The 17,615-nt window shown below is 48.2% G+C and overlaps 1 protein-coding gene across 2 annotated transcripts in view; it reads left to right on the forward strand.

Annotated features, from left to right (window-relative positions):
• The window catches only part of PRKD2 (protein kinase D2), a 486,838-nt gene extending 470,528 nt beyond the window's left edge, over positions 1 to 16,310 (forward strand). For both annotated transcript variants that reach the window (XM_086938402.1, XM_086938403.1), the window contains exon 18: positions 15,310 to 16,310. In XM_086938402.1, the coding sequence (XP_086794528.1) occupies positions 15,310 to 15,528 (219 nt within the window). In that variant the 3' untranslated portion in view covers positions 15,529 to 16,310. The remainder of the gene's footprint in view (positions 1 to 15,309) is intronic.
• Positions 16,311 to 17,615: the final 1,305 nt, after the last annotated feature.

A 17,615-nucleotide genomic window follows, 5' to 3' on the forward strand; every position in this document is an offset into this window, starting at 1 on the left:
TTTTCTTTTGCATGAGCTGCAGGTGAACAATGTCCCCAATATGGGCGGTGCATCTGCAAATTGTGGATATAGTGCTTTCAGAACTTCCCGTAGTTGGTGATAAATGAACACCAACAGTGGAGTGCAACGTTGTGTTAGTGAGAGAGCATACAGCGAATGAACCTCCCCTCTGGGTTCACGTCCCCAGACCTGCCTCCGACAACATGGAAAGCACTCTAGGTTCCTGAGAGACCCAGGTGGCCGTGTGGTGCAATAATGGCAGTGCCGGTGCATGCAACAGAGATGCCCCAACCCTGGCGCTCAACTCCCGTAAGGCTTTTGTGATGCTGTGCATTGTGTTGATTACTGGTCTAGGGACATTCACCCATATATGCAGTAAGATGGCCTTAAGAGGTATCTGATGCACATTGACGCGTTCTATTGCTAGGTGTGGTAAATATGTAATGGGGAAGTACCAATAGTGTGCAAATAGGTATTATAGGTGTGTCTGGAGCGCCAAATCCTCCCTGATTGTAGGGCCTTGTTAAGTGTGTCCCAGCTACATCTGGGCTACTTTACTGCCGAGACTAGCATTATCAGACAGGATCTAAGACTGCTGAAAAATGCTTACGTTAAAATGACAGGGATATCTGATAGAGACTACTAGCCACAGATTCCTTAACATAGAATTATCCCCAGGCGTGAGGCTGGACCTGGAAAACTTTCTTGCCCAGCATCTCTGCGCGCGGCGCCAGGGGGGTGGTACCACGCGACTCCGCCCCGACGTCCTCCACAGGCGTGACGACGGCGACATCACATAAGCCCCACCCCGGCGCACTGATGTCAGATTTCTTCTTTTCCGCATGCAACGCGGACCCGGATCGTGTTCCTGGCCTGTTTCAGGCCCCTTTTTACACATTTTTCTAGGGAACAGTGTGCGAATGCCTTCGGGCTTCAAGACGTGCTCATCTTGCGCGCGCCAGATGTCGGCGACGGATCCTCACCCCATCTGAATGTGGTGTTTGAGGGAGCACCACGACTCTACAGACTGTGAGGCGTGTCAGAAAATGAAACCGAAGGTTCAGCGGGAGCGTCGGATGAAACTCCTTTCGGCACGCATCACCAGGTCAGCGTGTCACCGCGTCTGTCTCCCGCGGACAGCTTCAAGAACCGCCGTCTCCGACATCGTCCTTCTCCCAGGCTGCAAGAGAGTTGCTCACCTGTTAGTAAGTGTCGCAGTTTGTCCCCGAGGGCTGGTCCTTGGCATGCTGGGGGCTTGGGTTCTCCTTGGGTTGTGCGGCCCCACACGTTACCACCCTATCCGCCGTTTCCCGGCGTGGGGGCGACTAGTGCCCAGATAGAGGCCTATGCGGCGGCCTTGCAGGCCTCGTTGGCTTCTCCTTCTCTTCCTGGGACGTCTGTGGATCCCTTACAGCGTGCGGGGACTTCTGCAGCGTCGCCTCCGGCACCGACCGGTTCGGCTCCAGGTTCGGAGAATGTGATGCTGTCGGGGTGCAGCCCTTCGGGGTTCCCTCCTTCGGACCACGCGCCTCTGCCTCACCGCAAACCCCGGGGGGGTCCCTGTGATGTCGCGGGAGGTTGCCCGGGCTCGGGGCGTGTCCTCTAGTCCCCCTCGGTCCTCTGGGCAGGCGGCGGCCTAGGCCGAGGTGGTGCCACTCAGGCGCCGGCAGCTGCTTGCCCTGGCGGGCCTCAGGGTTAGGCTAGGGGCCAGGGCGTGTCCCCGAGCCCCCCTCGTCCTTCCACGCAGGCGGCTGCCTTGTCGGAGGTCGAGTCGACACCTTTTCGGTGGCGTTCCTTAGCCGCTTCGGCTACGTACCAGCCTCGGTCTCCTGCGACGCATGTTGTGGCCGAGTTCGTTCCAGCGTCTCTGGCTCCGGTCGACGTTGACCTGCCGCCGGTCGCAGACTCTACGGCACCAGGCCGGCGTCTGGTCGTTGATTCGTCTACATCCGCCCCCTCTTCTCCAGAGGTTCGGCGGTTGTTGGTTCCATCTTTTCCTGAGACGGGTCGCCGCGTCGTGGCTTTTCACCCGGCGTCGTGTAGGGACGGCTCTTCGCCGTCGCTGCGGTCGCAGTCTACGCCGGAGGCGCCTCAGACTCCCCATTCCTCAGTCCCCCTTCCCGGACTTGGCCTTTCCTTCCTCCGGTTGGACTGGGGGTGACGGCTGCCTTAACTTGCAGACGTCGCCCCCAGAGGAACTGCTTCCCCCACCGCGGGGCCCTACAGAGGCGAGTGCTGCCTTTGCTCAATTTGTTTCCACGGCTGCGGGAATCTTGCACATGGGTGATCCAGCAGCCCATTTCCCAACAGATTATCTTCTGGAGGTCCTCCATTGGGGTTCTGGTGGTCGGGAGCTGCTTCTTACCTTTGAGGCTTCGCTCCACACTTCTCTTTTGGCTGCTTGGGGATGGCCTGCCACGTGGGACCCGGTGCCCCAACAACTTCTGCACCGCCACCGTTCTGCGCCGCATGATCCTGTCTTTCCCTCCACCATTCTTCCAGGGGGCCTCTTTTACAGACTGCCTTTCCTCTCCTGCCATTGGTGTTGTCTACAATAGTGTATAAAACAAGGACCCCTGAGGAAAGAACAAAGTGTACTCCTAGGTCAGGGATAAATCATATAGGTAAACAACAACCTAGGCCGACAAAATACTTGTCACATAGATATAACAGGTGCAAGGGACCATTATCAAATTGAGGTAAAAACAAAATTTATTGGCAAAATACATAAAAAATTCATAAAATATTTAAAAATAATTACAATGAGACACACATTTAATAAAAATAGTTCAGAGAACTATGGCCCACATGCATCATCCCGAGATTTTGCGAGTTCTAAAGTGCGAAAAATAGCGATTCGCATTTTAGAATTCGCAAAACAGGATGCATGATTATTTTCGGTAAATTTATGCTATTCGGTAAAAATTGCAAATTTTACCGAATCGCATAAATTACCGAAATACAATTTGCGAATTCGTTATTCCCATTGGTTCCTATATAGGAAGCAATGGGAAGGCATTAGCAAATTGCGATTTTCACTTTGAAAATCGCAATTTGTTAATGCATTTCATGGGTGCAGGGGGGGTCCAAAGGACCCCCCCATGCACCCCTGAAATGTATTTTTCGCATCATGTTTCACACACACATGTCTTAAGGACATGTGTGTCCGTAACATGAATGTTGAAAAAAATGCATTTTCAGCGGTTTAAACACTTTTTGCAAATTTACCGAGTGGTTCATCTACTCGGTAAATTTGACCCCCTAATTGCGATTTCGCAATTTTAAAAGTAATCATGCATTGCTTTTAAGAAATCGCAAATTTGCGATTTCTTAAAAGCAATCGCAATTTTAGAAATCGCAAAAATGTTGCGATTTCTAAAATTGCTTGATGCATCCAAAAAGCATTTTTGGAATCGCAAACGGCCGATTTTAAGGAATCGCACCGTTTGCGACTCCAAAAATGCTTGATGCATGTGGGCCTAAAAGTAAATACAAAGCATAAGAGACAATCACTATAAGTTGTGAATCTCGACGCCCGTTTCGGCGACCAGCGCTTTCTTCAGGACAATTTACTGTGTGGCTTGTCCTGAAGAAGGCGCTGGTCGCCGAAACACCCGTCAAGATTCACTACTTCTGTGCCACGAACATTTCTTCTGTATCTTGGTTCTTGTTTTTTAATTGTGTTTTATTTATAGTGATTGTCTCTTATGCTTTGTATTTAGTTATAGTTCTCTGAACTATTTTTATTAAATGTGTGTCTTATTGTAATTATTTTGAAATACTTTATGAATTTTTGATGTATTTTGCCAAAATTTTTTGTTTTTACCTCAATTTTATAATGGTCCCTTGCACCTGTTATATCTATGTGACAAGTATTTTGTCTGCCTAGGTTGTTGTTTACCTATATTGGTGTTGTCTACTCCATCATGGGAGGCCTGCTAGTTAGATTTCTGGGGGCGCAATATCTTCGCCTCCACCAGTGCGACTTTGCGGGCCCTTAACACTTTTTGTGTATTGGCTAGGGCCACTTCTTGCTTGTGGGATTTGGCGGAGACCCTTTTGTCTGCCAATTCTCAGGGTGGTGCCTGTGTTGATCTGCAACACCATGTGTTGGATGGCCAGGAGCTGGTGGCATTTATTCTTCACTCTGCTCTGTACAATTCGGAGGTGCTTGGTCGTACCATGGACTTTTAGTGGCCCTTGGTCGACATGCCTGGCTATGGGATAGTGTGTTCCCGGAGAACGTTAGGGAACAGCTGGTGGACCTTCCCTTTTATGGCACTCTTTTGTTCCACGCCCCTGCGGACTCTGCCATTCAGAAGTTTCTTGCGGGGCTTCGTCGTCCTCCTCCTTCTCCCCCTTCTCCCCCACAGTCACCTGTAAGGCAGTCTAGGTTTTGGGAGGTGTTCTCCCGTTGAGTTCTGGGGTCTTGTAGTGAGTAGCCCCGGTTGTGTGTTGTGTGTGGTTGATGTGCCTTCAGGTCCTTTTGTTAGGACTTTTGTGCTGTTGGCAGCTGGCCGGCCCTTTTTTGATTTGTGGTTTTGGCTGTTGGTAAGCCGTGTTGGCCCTGAGATTAGGCCCTCTGTGTATTCTTGTTGGGTGATTGGCAAGCCATCTACGGTTCCTCCGCAAGTCTTTCTCTTTGTCCTGTGCTGCGGAAACTTTTTCCTAAGAGGGTTCCCATGTTCTTGGGATGTAACATGCCCTATGTGAGGTAATGGTAGCTATGATATAACTCTTTCATGTGCTGGGGAGGTGTGGTCGTCCTTCGGGCCTCTGCTCTCAGTGGCGTCACGGTATGTCGCAGGTGCGATCCTCTTGCTGACTGTTTTGGTGTGGCTTGCATTGTGCTCTGGTCTGTCTTTCTCCTGGATCACTGTGTCGCTAGCCTACTCTGGCCTGCTGTCTGCAGCCTTGCGTTGTAGTTCTGCCGGGTTCCTTCATAGGTCCGTGTGTGCCGGCCCCTCCCTTGGGGCATGTCCCGGCCCTTCTTGGCCTTCCTGGCCTCTAACTTCGGCTGGGGTTTGGCTTGTCCTGGGTGCACCGTTCCGTGGTGTTGTCTATTGCTGACTGTGCATGCTGGTGCAGGCCTGTTGTTCTTCTACGCCATTGTGCCTTTCCCTTCCGTCTGCACTTTTAGTGGTGCAGCCATCGCTGTCTTTTCCGCTGCTTGAGGCTGGAGTGTGTTCGGCTTTTCTTCAAGTGGGCCTGCCTCCAGTTCTACCTCTCCTCCCTAGGGGTTGAGGTGGTTCTTGTGTTCCTTGGGGCTCTTCGGGCGCTGTCTCTCCCTGCAAGGTGTTGGGCAGTTCCCCCTTGGTGAGGCCTAGGGTATCATGGCCTTCCCTTCTTGTCCCTGAGACATGTCCCCTGCTGAGGCCCTGTGTGTCTCTTGTTGGGGAGGCTCTCTCGCAGGCCCCTCCTCCCTTTTGGGTATGGCTAGGGTATCTATTCTACGTTAAGGAATCTGCGTCTAGTAGTCCCTATCAGATGTACAAGTTACTTACATTCGGTAACAATGTATCTGGTAGAGCCGATTCTAGCCGCAGATTTCTTCACGACCCACCCTTCTTCCCCGTTCTGCGAGGACCCTCTGCTTGGGTTTCAGAAGTCGCCTGGGTGCCTTGTCTTCTGTGGGTGTCTTCTTCGTTTTGTTCCGGTCAGGCCTCCCTCCAGCGTTGGGGCCTACTTTTGCTCTTCCCTCTATTAGAGTTTCTGATCCTCTCCTGGTCTTCTTCGTTGGGGGTTCTTTTACCTTCCCTTGGCCTCCTGTTCCTTTCAGATGGCACTGTAGTCTGTGAATGGATTACCAGTCCTTGACCTACTCCTTCTTTCAGGAGGTGTGGCCATCCGTGGCAGTATAGACTGGGGATGGATTACTGTTGCTCCTCTGTTCCGGGCTTGTGGCCCTTCCCCTTCAGGTTGTAGTTGCAGACTCTTTCTCTCTCTCTCTCTCTCTTTTTCTGTCACTGCGCTTTCACATGCTTGTGCCTCCAGGATGGCTCTCGCCTTGGTTTGCAAGGTGGTTCCATGGAGTGGTGTTTTGCGCTTTTCTTGCTATGGTTTCGCTGCTCTTGCCTTCTGGTGCTTTACTGCTGCGTGGTGCCTTTGCCTTGGCTTGCACAAGTTGTTCCTCAGAGTGGTGCTCTGCTCCTTTCCTGCTATGGCCTGCTGTTGTCGCCTTCTGGTGCATTGGTGCCACCTGGTGGTGTTTCTCACCTTTTATTTCTCTCTATTTTGTCTCTCTGGTTTTTTCGCACACTGTTCCCATGCTCTCCTCAGTTTTGTTGTGATGGCTCCGCGTTGGCGTGGAAAAGTTCTCCGAAGCAAACTGACGATCCAGGTCCGTGTCACATGCGGAAAAGAAGAAATCTGGCACCAGCGTGCCGGGGTGGGGCTTATGTGACTTCGCTGACGTCACGCCTGTGGAGGACGTCTGGGCAGAGTCGCATGGTACCCCCCTCCGGCGCGCAGAGATGCTGGGCAAGAAAGTTTTCCGGGTCCAGTCTCACGCCTGGGATAATTCTACGTTAAGGAATCTGCGGCTAGAATCGTCAATACCAGATACATCGTTACTGAAGGTAAGTAACTTGTACATTAATCAATAGATATAGGAACCGCGACAGGACCACCAGTTCATGACCACCATTCTGTTAACCAATGACAAAGGGAGGCTTAGCCAGCGGGCCACCTGATCATCCAAATTGGAGATCACCTGTCCATAGCTCTATCTGATGACGATTTTGGGATTCCTATGTATCCACACTCCTAGGTATTTGACCGTTCTGTGCACCAATCAAGGGGGGAGTCAAATGGGTGAGGTTTGGTGCATTGCATCAGAGGGAATATGGTTGATGTGTCACAATTTATGCTCATGACAGAGTATCTCTTGTATCAAATATATTCACATATGAGGGGTGCTAGTTGTGTATCTGGGTTAGGGCTGTACATAATCATGTCGTCCAAGTAAAGGGAGATGGCAAGGGGGGGTGGTGGCTAAATCTCAGTGCTGCTTCTGCAGGTCTCTGCCATATTTTGCCAGGTTTTAGTGCAATAACAAATTATAGTGTTACAATGGACATCCCTGCTGTGTTCTCCACATATCTTTATATGAAACAGTTAGTTATAGATTCCTTACCTTAGAATATCCTCATGCGTCAGACTGGATCCAGAAAGTTTTTCGTCAGCAGTACCCCTGCACATCGGTAGGTGGTGTTGGTCGACTCTGCGCGTGTTGTGGTCGCCGGGATGACATTGCAGATGTTACTTAGACACCGCCCTCGCGTGCTGACGTCAGTTCTTTCTTTTTGCGCACCAGCGAGTTCAGATCTGGAGAGAAAGGTACCCCCAGTCATTTTTTGACTGAGTTTTTGCAACTTTTCTCGACTTGATTTTTGAGTCTTCATCGACTCCTGGGGCTCGAGGTATGCCTGGTTTCAAGGCCTGCAGTTCCTGTACTTGACTGATGTCGGTAACGGATCCGCATCACGTGTGCCTCTACTGCCTGGAGCGCGACCAGGACCCCAAGTCATGCTCCGACTGCCGAACCATGGCCCGAAGTCTTTGTGGGAGCGCTCCCGAAAGTTCCTCGAGGCCCGGCAGTCTGCTCCACGTCGCTCAAGGTCCCGGTTGCGAGGGAGGTCGCGGGACCGATCGGGGAGCCATCACCACCACTTGTTGTCTAAGTCTTCACACTCTGGGTCAGGTAAGTCCAGCACAAGAAGAAGTCGAAGCAGCATTGTCGCTCTTCAACTTCCCCTCGTCCGTTGGCCGACACAACACAGGGTGCGGGTGGTTCCCCTCCTGCTGCTCCGCATGGGGAGTCTTCACGATTGACTCCGGCCTTCCCGGGACCAGAAGTGACCCCTGCCAAGCTTCGTAAATTTTACGAAGAGTGGCATGCCATCTTTGGGGAGCCCAACTCCGCCTGGTTTCCTTCAGGCCCCATGGACTTGGCTGGGGGCCATAGGAATTCGACACTGGTGGCTTAGGCACCACAGGGCCTCCTTGGATTCAGGCCCATGATCCGGATCGCCGCCCATGAAGTATTAGACTCAATCCTTTAGGGTGGAGACTCCACACTGGTTCCGTACTGGGGACCAGCAGCATACGTCAATAGGTCATCCTCGAATAGAGGGGAGACCGCCAGCCCCACTAGGGGGCACCACATTTTATCAAGGTCCTGAAGAAGTGCCGCCCGACTGTTGGGCCTGAATGGCATGACACATGTGGACCATGCATTTATAGCTCTATCCTGGTACCCAGGGACCACAAGATACCACTGTTTCTACCTAGTCCAGGCACCCATATTTAATTACATTTATTTCTTACGGGTTCCGGTGCCTATTTTAAGTAACTGTCTGGACACCACTATCCACTACTCATATGGCCCACGTGCACCCACCAAATACGGCATCCTCCAATATAAAGAACTCCACCAAAGTAGCTACCAGGCCCGTCAGACATAGCAATGCCGGTCTGACAAGGAGCGCCCTATGATGAAGCATGACACCCTAACAGGTGTGTAACAGCATCACAATCTGAAAATCAGATCTCCCAGTGACACATAATCCGACCAGATAGCACCTACTAGTGCAGGGGTCTCCAAACCGGTCCTGGAGGGCTGGATCCATGCCAGATTTTTGGGAAATCCCTATTGAGATACATGTAGTAATTTAAAAAATCTGGCATGGATCCGGCCCTCCAGGTCAGCGTTTCTATCTTTTGTCAATAGATTGCAGGCTCTGCTGCATGGCTAGGAGTGTAGTCTCGAGAGGTGTGGCGTCCTGTGGCTGTAGCTCCTGGTCAGAGTCTGAGAGCGCCTGGTAATGCAGCCTAAAGGCATGCCTAGACTATAATGTGAGGTGGGACTGTTGTCTATCGGTTTTCCTCATTCCATTCAGTACTTGCATCACTGTTTGACCCCGTGGGGGGGCGAGGGGGAGGGGGGGGAGACCAGGAATGAATCAAGTTCCTTGAAAATTCTCCTACTAGGCTCGGAATGCCACAGCGACCCAGAGAGGCTGGTTAGTCTGTGTCTCCTCTCGTTGCCAGGTGGGTCGTTGGCGAATGAAACTAAGCACAGGGCAACTCAGGCCGCACCCAGGACCAGTCAAGCTCTCTGCATTATTTAACAGTGAGTTCTCTCTGCCCTTTGCAGTATATTCCTCAAACAAGGGCGCCCAGGGCCACCTCAGCAATCACTAGTACATCTGTTGTGCCATAGCACAGTTCCCCTCGCTTTAGTGCAGGCCCCACCCACCCCATCTGTTGCCACAGGCCATCCAGCCCACTTCAGACAAGCAACGGACAAATGCATATCAATGCGGGCCTATTAGCACCCAACCAGCCTGCATCAGGATTCAGGCACACTTCCTCTTGCACAGCTAGGCAGCCTCCATGTGGGCCAGCTCACCCAGTGTTCAGCTTCTTCCCAGGCTTCCACACCACCTGGATTCAGCCGAGTGTTTCCCAGCCATGCTGCATTCATCGATCCTGGACCGGGCCTCTTCTTCAGTCCGGTGTTCAGCAGGTTCCGGTGTGCAGTAAACCACCACAAATGCTGCCTTGTTGCTCTCCGGATTGGCCCCGCTCTCTGCCGCGGTCAGGTGAGTCCCACACCCAAAAGAGGGCCAGTGTAGACCGGGGCAGTCTAGCGCCCTGGTCGTCGCAGCGCATGTCAAGCCAACTGCTCTCCACTGTAGGCATGACACAGGGGTCCACAGCCACATTCTCTACATGGCTTGTGACGCCCCCAGTGCCCGATGCCTGCTGTCAGGGAGGCAGCGCTGCAAGACCATGCAAAGGCAGGGGTACACCTTCCGGCCCACCAGCTCCGCTCACCGATCCGCCTTCGGTACCACATTGCCATCTTGCACAAGGTCCTTGATGCTCCTTTGTGTTAGGTCGTGTGCACGGGCCGGGCAGTCTCATACGGTGCCACTTTCAGCCCGACTGCAGGCCATCCGCTTTACTCACATCATGCCCCTATTTCAAAGTGTGGATGGCAAACTATTGAGCAGATAATTGTCCCCAGCGGGAAGAGCTGAACTAAGGTGCCGCCATCTTGCCATGGGCTCTCTGATATCCCTCCAGAGATGGCCTAGTGTTAAAGCTTTGACCTCTGTTCTCTGCTATGATTCAGTGTATGCAGTTTGAGACCCACAGGAAGGGCTCTGTTTCTTAATTACATTTTTGTCTGTGTAATTTAACACAGCAATCACCCAAAGCACACAAGGTGTTGAATTGTTTTTGAAAAAGATTGTTGCACATGTTTTCCTCCACTCCTTTTTTAATGCTGTAGGGGGGCCTCAACTTGGTGTTGACTTTCTGCGATGTGCACCTTTTTAGCCACTTCCTTAGTGCACTCTTTAATTCCTTATGTTGAAAACGTTGTTCCTTGTTTTGATCGCTTCCGTGCCCTGTTTTAGCAAGCTTCAGGCTCTGTCATTTCATCTGCTATATGTAACCTTCCCAGACAAGCTGGCTCTTAAAGCATGAGCCTCCTTACTCCGAAAGTAACGTCACACTTTTACATGGGGCAATCCATTACATTTGCATTCTTTTCTTCTCTGAATCCTTCTAAGAAGGAGGAATTATTGCATAAGTTGGAGCCTTGGCATGCTCCTAGTTTCTGTATTGATAGGACATAGGGCCACTGACTTAATGATCAGTTGTTTATTGGATTTGACTGAGCAAAGAAGGGCAAGGCAGGCCAGAGGCTGACCTTGTTTTACAGATTGTCATTTGTATCAATCTCAGATATACCCTAGCCAAAAAAGGATCCTCCTTAGGGTGTCGGGGCTCATTCTTCCAGAATGAAGGTTGCGACTAGAGATGTGTCTAGTACCGGTCCGGTTTTGCTCATCTCTATGGGCACTAGATAGGCTTTTTTCCAAGCACTACTTGGGAGAGTCACTTTGCCTGCTCAGTCCTGCAGGACTTCCTTTTGTAGCCCACTACTCAGTCTTACCTTCTAGTTCAAGGGACTACTTTGGTATTGTACGAAGAGGGAGCATTATGTGGTGATGCTGGTTAGGCTTCACTGTGCAATACTCACAGACCCCAAAGATGGTCCTTGGATTCACAATAATAAATCTTTTGCTCAGCCCGGTAAGTGTGGGCAAGAGCAATGAGGCACATGTGTTGAGCATTTTAGAGGATCATCATGGGTGATAAGTAATTGACACAATTCAATAGAAATCCGACATCAATTTATAAAAATAAAGTGTATTTTATATCAATTTAGACACCGAAATGAACGTGATCAGAAACATATAACCAGAGTTATGGATTTTAGGAGGAAAGATTAATCACAGCAATTCAGTTTTGTCGAACTTTTGCATTGCGATCAATGGGAAAAAGTGGTGGTGACAATCGGTCACTTGCAGGTCGAGTTGCGTGGAACCCAAGGAGGGTAAAGGTGATGTGGGTCCCAGGACCAAGCCACAATAGTCAGTTAAACTTTACCTGGCCAGTGGAGCCTGAGTGAAGGGTTTCTCTGTCTGCCCCTGGTGCTGAACGGGATCCACGGGAAAGCTGCTTTTTTACGCTCACACAGTGCTGCGGGGACCAAGCTGCAAAAAACACAACAAAGGGGTCACTGATGATGTTGGACAAAAGTCCGATGGAGTTCCCTCTAGGTGCATCATAGAGTGCAGGGGTCAGTTGCCGGACTGGCGATCAGTAAACCTTTGCAGTGATAAGCACAACAGATGGTTACTTTAACATTCGGTGATCCCAGGGAACACTGTAGCTGCCTGAAACTTTGTGGATGGCATGACTACCCTACCCACAATGCGCTAGACCATCTGGATTTGGGCGATTCCTGGGAGAGCCAAATGGCCAACGATTCATTCGGATCTTGAGCGTTGCTTTACATGCAGTTTGAGGAGACTAGTGCCACTAATCCAGGGGAGTCTGAGGGTGCTTTAGGCTCTCACAAGGGTCCCTCTGTTTGGGGAAACTGAGATTTAGCCTAAGACGAGTCTCGATCAGGCAGTTCCAAGAGTGTTTTCACAAGTGCAGAGTATCCCTCTTTTGTTTTGTGCAAGTCCTGTTGTCGCAGGCACGGGCCTCTTCTTTGCCTCTTTGATGCAAGTTGATTTGGAACTGAGTTCCTGGTGTCAGGAGTAGCCCTTAAATCTTAGATTTAAGGGTGTGGGTGCAAATGGCCAATAGGCTACTTGCCCAGCATCTAATCAATCCCTGAGGTGACCACATCCAGGGAGTGTAGGTTACCTTTTCTACCCAGAACCCACAATTTCTACCACTGTAAACATGGCCCAAGTCTTTCTTAACTCTACAGATGAGGCAGACCACCATAGAGGTGTGGTTAGCCTTCTGAGAGTGTGCCCCTCCTAATTTCCCCTCTGTCTGGCAACAAATGGCCTTGGGCGGGAGAGTTGTTTCCTGCTTTGGGGGGCAGCCCTAATTCATATCAGTTCTGGTGTCGCCTTTGAAGCACATTGCCTAGATGTGACACTTCACTTGCCATCTTGGGAGGGAGTTGTGACCTCCTTCCTGCTCAAACCTTTATTCCTGACTCCTGGGAATGATCACACTGCCTGGCAGGAGCTCAGAATGCTGTCTTGGCAGCAGCAACCACGACCTGTCAGCTAGAGTACTGGAAAGGCTGTGGCAACCAGGTGGGCAACCTCGAAGGTAGCCACCTGGGTGCATGCCTCATCATCCTCAACACAAGATTCATGTCGGGGGTTATGAGGCACATTGTTTCATACCAAACATGACAATTTAGGCGGTACCATAATGGACCTGCCAACCTAGAGCTTGCCTGGTGCCAGCCCATGTTATCCCATGGACATTCTATCACTCTTAGTGTCTAATGGCAAAGGCCACTATGGGGATATATAAGCTTGCACTTGCATGTCCACACCTTTAATATAATGCACCCCGCCTCCGTAGACTAGCATATATTAAAATAGTGCATTGACTTTGCCACACATGGTGAGTTCAAGCAGTTTACACTGTCCCAGCAGTCTGCAATGGCAGATATGCGGTCAGTAGTTTACTTGGGTCACTTGGGGTGGCACAAACAGTGCTGCAAATCCTGGGGACCCCTTTACTCCTCATTCCCTCAGTACCACTGGCCCCATATACTAGGGACTTAAAGGGGTAAAGTCCTTGTCAGTTAGGGTTGCCTATTTATACATACCCATTTTATGGAGAGAGCACTGGCACTGGGGCCTGGACAGCAGGCTCCAGTGCACTTTCAGAGTCATAACAGCATTGGATCAAAATGTTGGGGGAGGGGTGGGGGGTGTTTTAAAAGGGCGCTTTCCTACAGGTACTGATTTAAAAGGAATGAAATCTGCAGGTAAAAGCAGCCATCAGAAGAATGATTTACTACTTCTGTAACACTCTGGTGGATAGTCTATCTGTCGATTCCTGCATCCACCAAACAACCCTTGCCACCAAGTTGTGAGCCGTTGATGGTAATTAATCATTAATGAGGACCCAAATTACATTTTACTCACTGCCAGTTTCACGTCAGTTATGTCAGAAGAACTACCATCATGTGCAAGCGTGGCAATCATTGATGGCTCTGTACCGTCATGTCTGGCATGCAACTGAGTTTCAATGGACCCAGAGGAGCCACCCACTGGCACTTAGAAACTAAGGAAGCTTATCTGGATCCCGTCTCGTGACTAGTATGATTCAAAAAGTTAAGAAATCTATGGCTAGACAGAGCCTTACCAAAAGCAAGTAACTTATTCATTTTGAGGATTCTGATGACACCATAGGCTCTGACACCAAAGTACAAACAGTTGTACATGTCAGCAAATATCTGAGATGGCAATATAGAACATATTACAAATGTTGTCCGTTATGTATTTTCTGTATTGCATGTTTATTTTCAAGATGTTTTAGTGAAACAGCCCATTTTATTACTAATGGGAAAAGGTTTATTGAAATACTTTACTAATGTTTATTGGCATATTGTACTATTGTTTATTGAAATCCTGGACTACTACTTGTTCGAGGCAAGAAGAAAGCGAACTATGTAATTTTGCTGTTAAAATAATAGGATTTTGAAAAAAATAAACAGGCATGGCTTTAATGCAGAGCCCATTCTGTCTGTAGAAATAAGATGTTTTGTAAGCTGCTGCCTGGTAGGCAAGTCAAGCAGTGAGCACTGATTGCAGTTACAATGTTCAGGTTTTGCTTAGCTATCATGAAGGGATATCTGAATAAATAGGCAGTGGTGAAGCTCTGAGGAGGAGTCTGGGGCAGCCATTACCTAAATGACCTGTAATGTCAAATTCAGGCCTCATTTAATAAACCACTGCTCTTTTTGTGCATAAATACATACATATACACAATAGCGAATCTTAGGCGTGATCAGGTTTTAATGATGAGTTTGTTGGCATGTCACATTCTGAGGTTTCTGCCAATAGTCCAATGGCTGAAAGGTCCAGTACAATCCTTCAGTGGGGAGTTTAAAGTTACAAACGGTTCCTTGAAGAACTCTGCACTCTGCTGTGCAACATGGTTTTGAATTGGACACCGAGAGCCAGCCATTATTAATTCACACCGAGCTGGTCTTTAACCTTGGCTTCTGTCTAAGGGGAGTCAGAAGGTAAGCCTGGCTCTTACTTTTGGCTAAACCAGTCTTTTATTTACTCAAGCCTTTTCGATTTCTTTCTCCGCCCATGACTGAATCCAAATCGTTTGGGCATTTCAGAGAGGTTGGGGTTTACATCTGGCCTTTAGAAACACTCCCTTGTTTGGGTTGATTAATGTTGCCCTGACTTTTCTACTTCCATTTTTTTCTTCTTCAAATATTTAACATTAGTGCAACCAATTTGTGTCCAACCCTCACTTTTATTGTAAGATCACTACAGAGAATGGAATTTAGCAGCAGGGACCAGGAAAGCAATTGAATGAAGTGACTTGACTTCCAAGTCACAATAATACTTTTTTGATAGACCAGTGGTTGCCAGCCGAGTAAGATATGCTACTAGTGTTTAATATCGGGGCCACTAGCCCAAGGCAGTGATTTCCTTTAAATTACTAGTGTTTACCTGACACAATGGGTACGGGGTTACATTAAGGAATTATTTGCCAAAAGTGAAAACGTGAAGGCAGCAACTATGACTTACTCCATTTTATGTTGAGTTGCTCACGTTCTTACCTTAAGTTAGTTGCAGTGGAAAATCCCAAAATTAAACTTCAATAAATTCGCAGAAGCACCTTAGACTGCTTAACACTATGATGCAATGCAGCAAGCTCTGTTGATCAGTCTGATCTTGTTTCTGCCAAGTCCTCATCGCTTTCTGTCTCCAACTACAGGATTATCAGACTTGGCTGGATCTACGGGAATTGGAAGGGAAGATTGGCCAACGATACATCACTCATGAGAGCGACGATGCCCGGTGGGAGCAGTTTGCTGTGGACCACACGCTGGAGTATCCCGCCCACCTGAGAGCTCAGCCCATGCAGGGACAGGACGATCTGGACCAGGAGGATCAAGAGATGCAGGGGCTGACTGAACGTGTCAGCATCCTTTGATGGATGTCAGACTTTGCTTTTGGGGAGGTGCTGCCACTTGGGACAGCCATTGTGACTATGCTTATCTGACTGTGGCTTTGGCACCACCCTGCTGCACACATTCATTGCATATTGGGGATTTCTGTAAAGAAAGCCATCGGGCATACTCTCCCTTATGTACTTTGTTGCATCTGACAAAATCATCGTGCAGAGAATTGGATTTTTTCTGTGAAACGTATGTGCCCACTTTACTGTGCACTTACCTAATATTGTGACACATGCCCCCCCAAATATGGTGTTTGTTCCTGAGATTGTGACCTGTGCTTTCCATGCACTTTGTCCTTGGAGTCCTTCCTTACATTCCCACCCATCCGGTTACTCGTTGAGGAGGCCCTTGCAGAAGGAGTGGGACATTTCCAGACCCTTCCTATCATTTTCAATAGGAGGTATTATTCCTGCCCCTCTGCTGGCCTTAGTCTGCATTTAATTCTTCCTTCTCTTCCTCGATGCATGGAGCAGGGCAAAGGGAATGTTAAGACGCACTCCGCTATCTCCCTCCTTGTACAGAGCTCCTTGTCTGTTCAGTGTCCCTGCACCGGAGAGAGATGTTACAGAGGAGTTTATGGGTTTTCAAAGCTAGAATTTTAAAGAATCTCTCTGGATGCTTTGCTTTTCCACAGTTCTGTAGGACTGATGTTACTGCTACTACCAGCAGCATCTGGGTGGGGGAACAACCCACAACTCTGAAATGTATGCTAAGCTGTTGTAAAAGACCATATGGCAATAAACCCATGTACTCTGTGCACCAAGTGTCTGTTATATGGGGGGCAGTGGGAGACATTATGGAAATGCCCCAGTCCACAGCCAGCAGAAGGGGGTTTTATGTTTATTTAACCTTTGAAATGACCTTTCGGACACCTCTAGACTTGTTGCACTAGAGAAGAAGGATTGAGGTCTGTAAGCATAAGTTCCAGAGATGCACCACATTTACAATTGCAAAGATTGAATTTTTTTTCCACAGTTTGTTTATTTATGATTCGGAAGTCCAGTGAGTTCCACATAAAAATATATGAAAAAGAAAGAAATTTACAGTGTATCATATCATAATAATCTTAATAACAGAATAAAATACAATTGGGGATGTAACCATTATAGTTTCACTATACAAGTGAGGGTTAAAAGTAGACATGACTCCATATAATCATACAACCTAATGTATAAAGTGCAGGTACGAATATATTAAAACCTTTCACCAACCGATTTTGAAACTGTGCAAAACTGCATAATACTTTGTCCTTTTTTAATATTCAAAAATCAGCCTTTATACAATTCAAGAGTCTAAGAATTCATGTACAATATTGATTAAATATGCTACACAGTAGAAACCATCTTTGCCTATCAAAACTAAGCATATTGTGGGGGACGGCCAAATAGCACTTGAGTTTATATCCTGCCCTAGGTTCCAGTTTATAGTGTACAAAGTAAGCTACCCATCAGGGATCGTATTTAGCATACCAAATCTAAATACAACATTATACACGTCTCTAAAAATAAATGTAAAAAATGTGCACAACCTTATTCAGATGTGCGGGGCTAATAGACCATTCCGAGCCTCCTCCACTGTAGTAATGTTGTTTTTAAAAAAAAAAACAGGTCTTAATAAACGATGTTATAGAGTTTGTAATAAGGGACAAACAAAGAGTACATGATTTAAATCTTGCACCCAATTTCCACATAGATTACAAAGTCTATTCTCCCTGGATAATCCCTCCCAGGCCCCTGTAATAATTCGTCCAAAGAGCAAATTCATCCTTAACCGTAAAAAGGTTCTACGCACTCCACAGGGGACGTTCGATACAACATACTGTTGGGGTTTTTCCCTGAACATTAAGATATTTCTCTTGCGACTGACTTCATAAATATTTTTTTTAATGAAAAGTTTCAATACGCATTTTGGTTGAGAACATGTACCATTACACCCAATTTCTAATTAGTCTAAAGCGTGCTCATAATTTTTAAAAACAACACTTTTCTCTTTCAAACTGATTAACATTTTGGGCCAGATGTAGGTAATCCATTTTTACCCACTCATACCGAATCGGTATTTA

This window comes from Lissotriton vulgaris, chromosome 9 (assembly GCF_964263255.1).
Source record: "Lissotriton vulgaris chromosome 9, aLisVul1.2, whole genome shotgun sequence".
Classification (NCBI taxonomy): Eukaryota; Metazoa; Chordata; class Amphibia; order Caudata; family Salamandridae; genus Lissotriton; species Lissotriton vulgaris.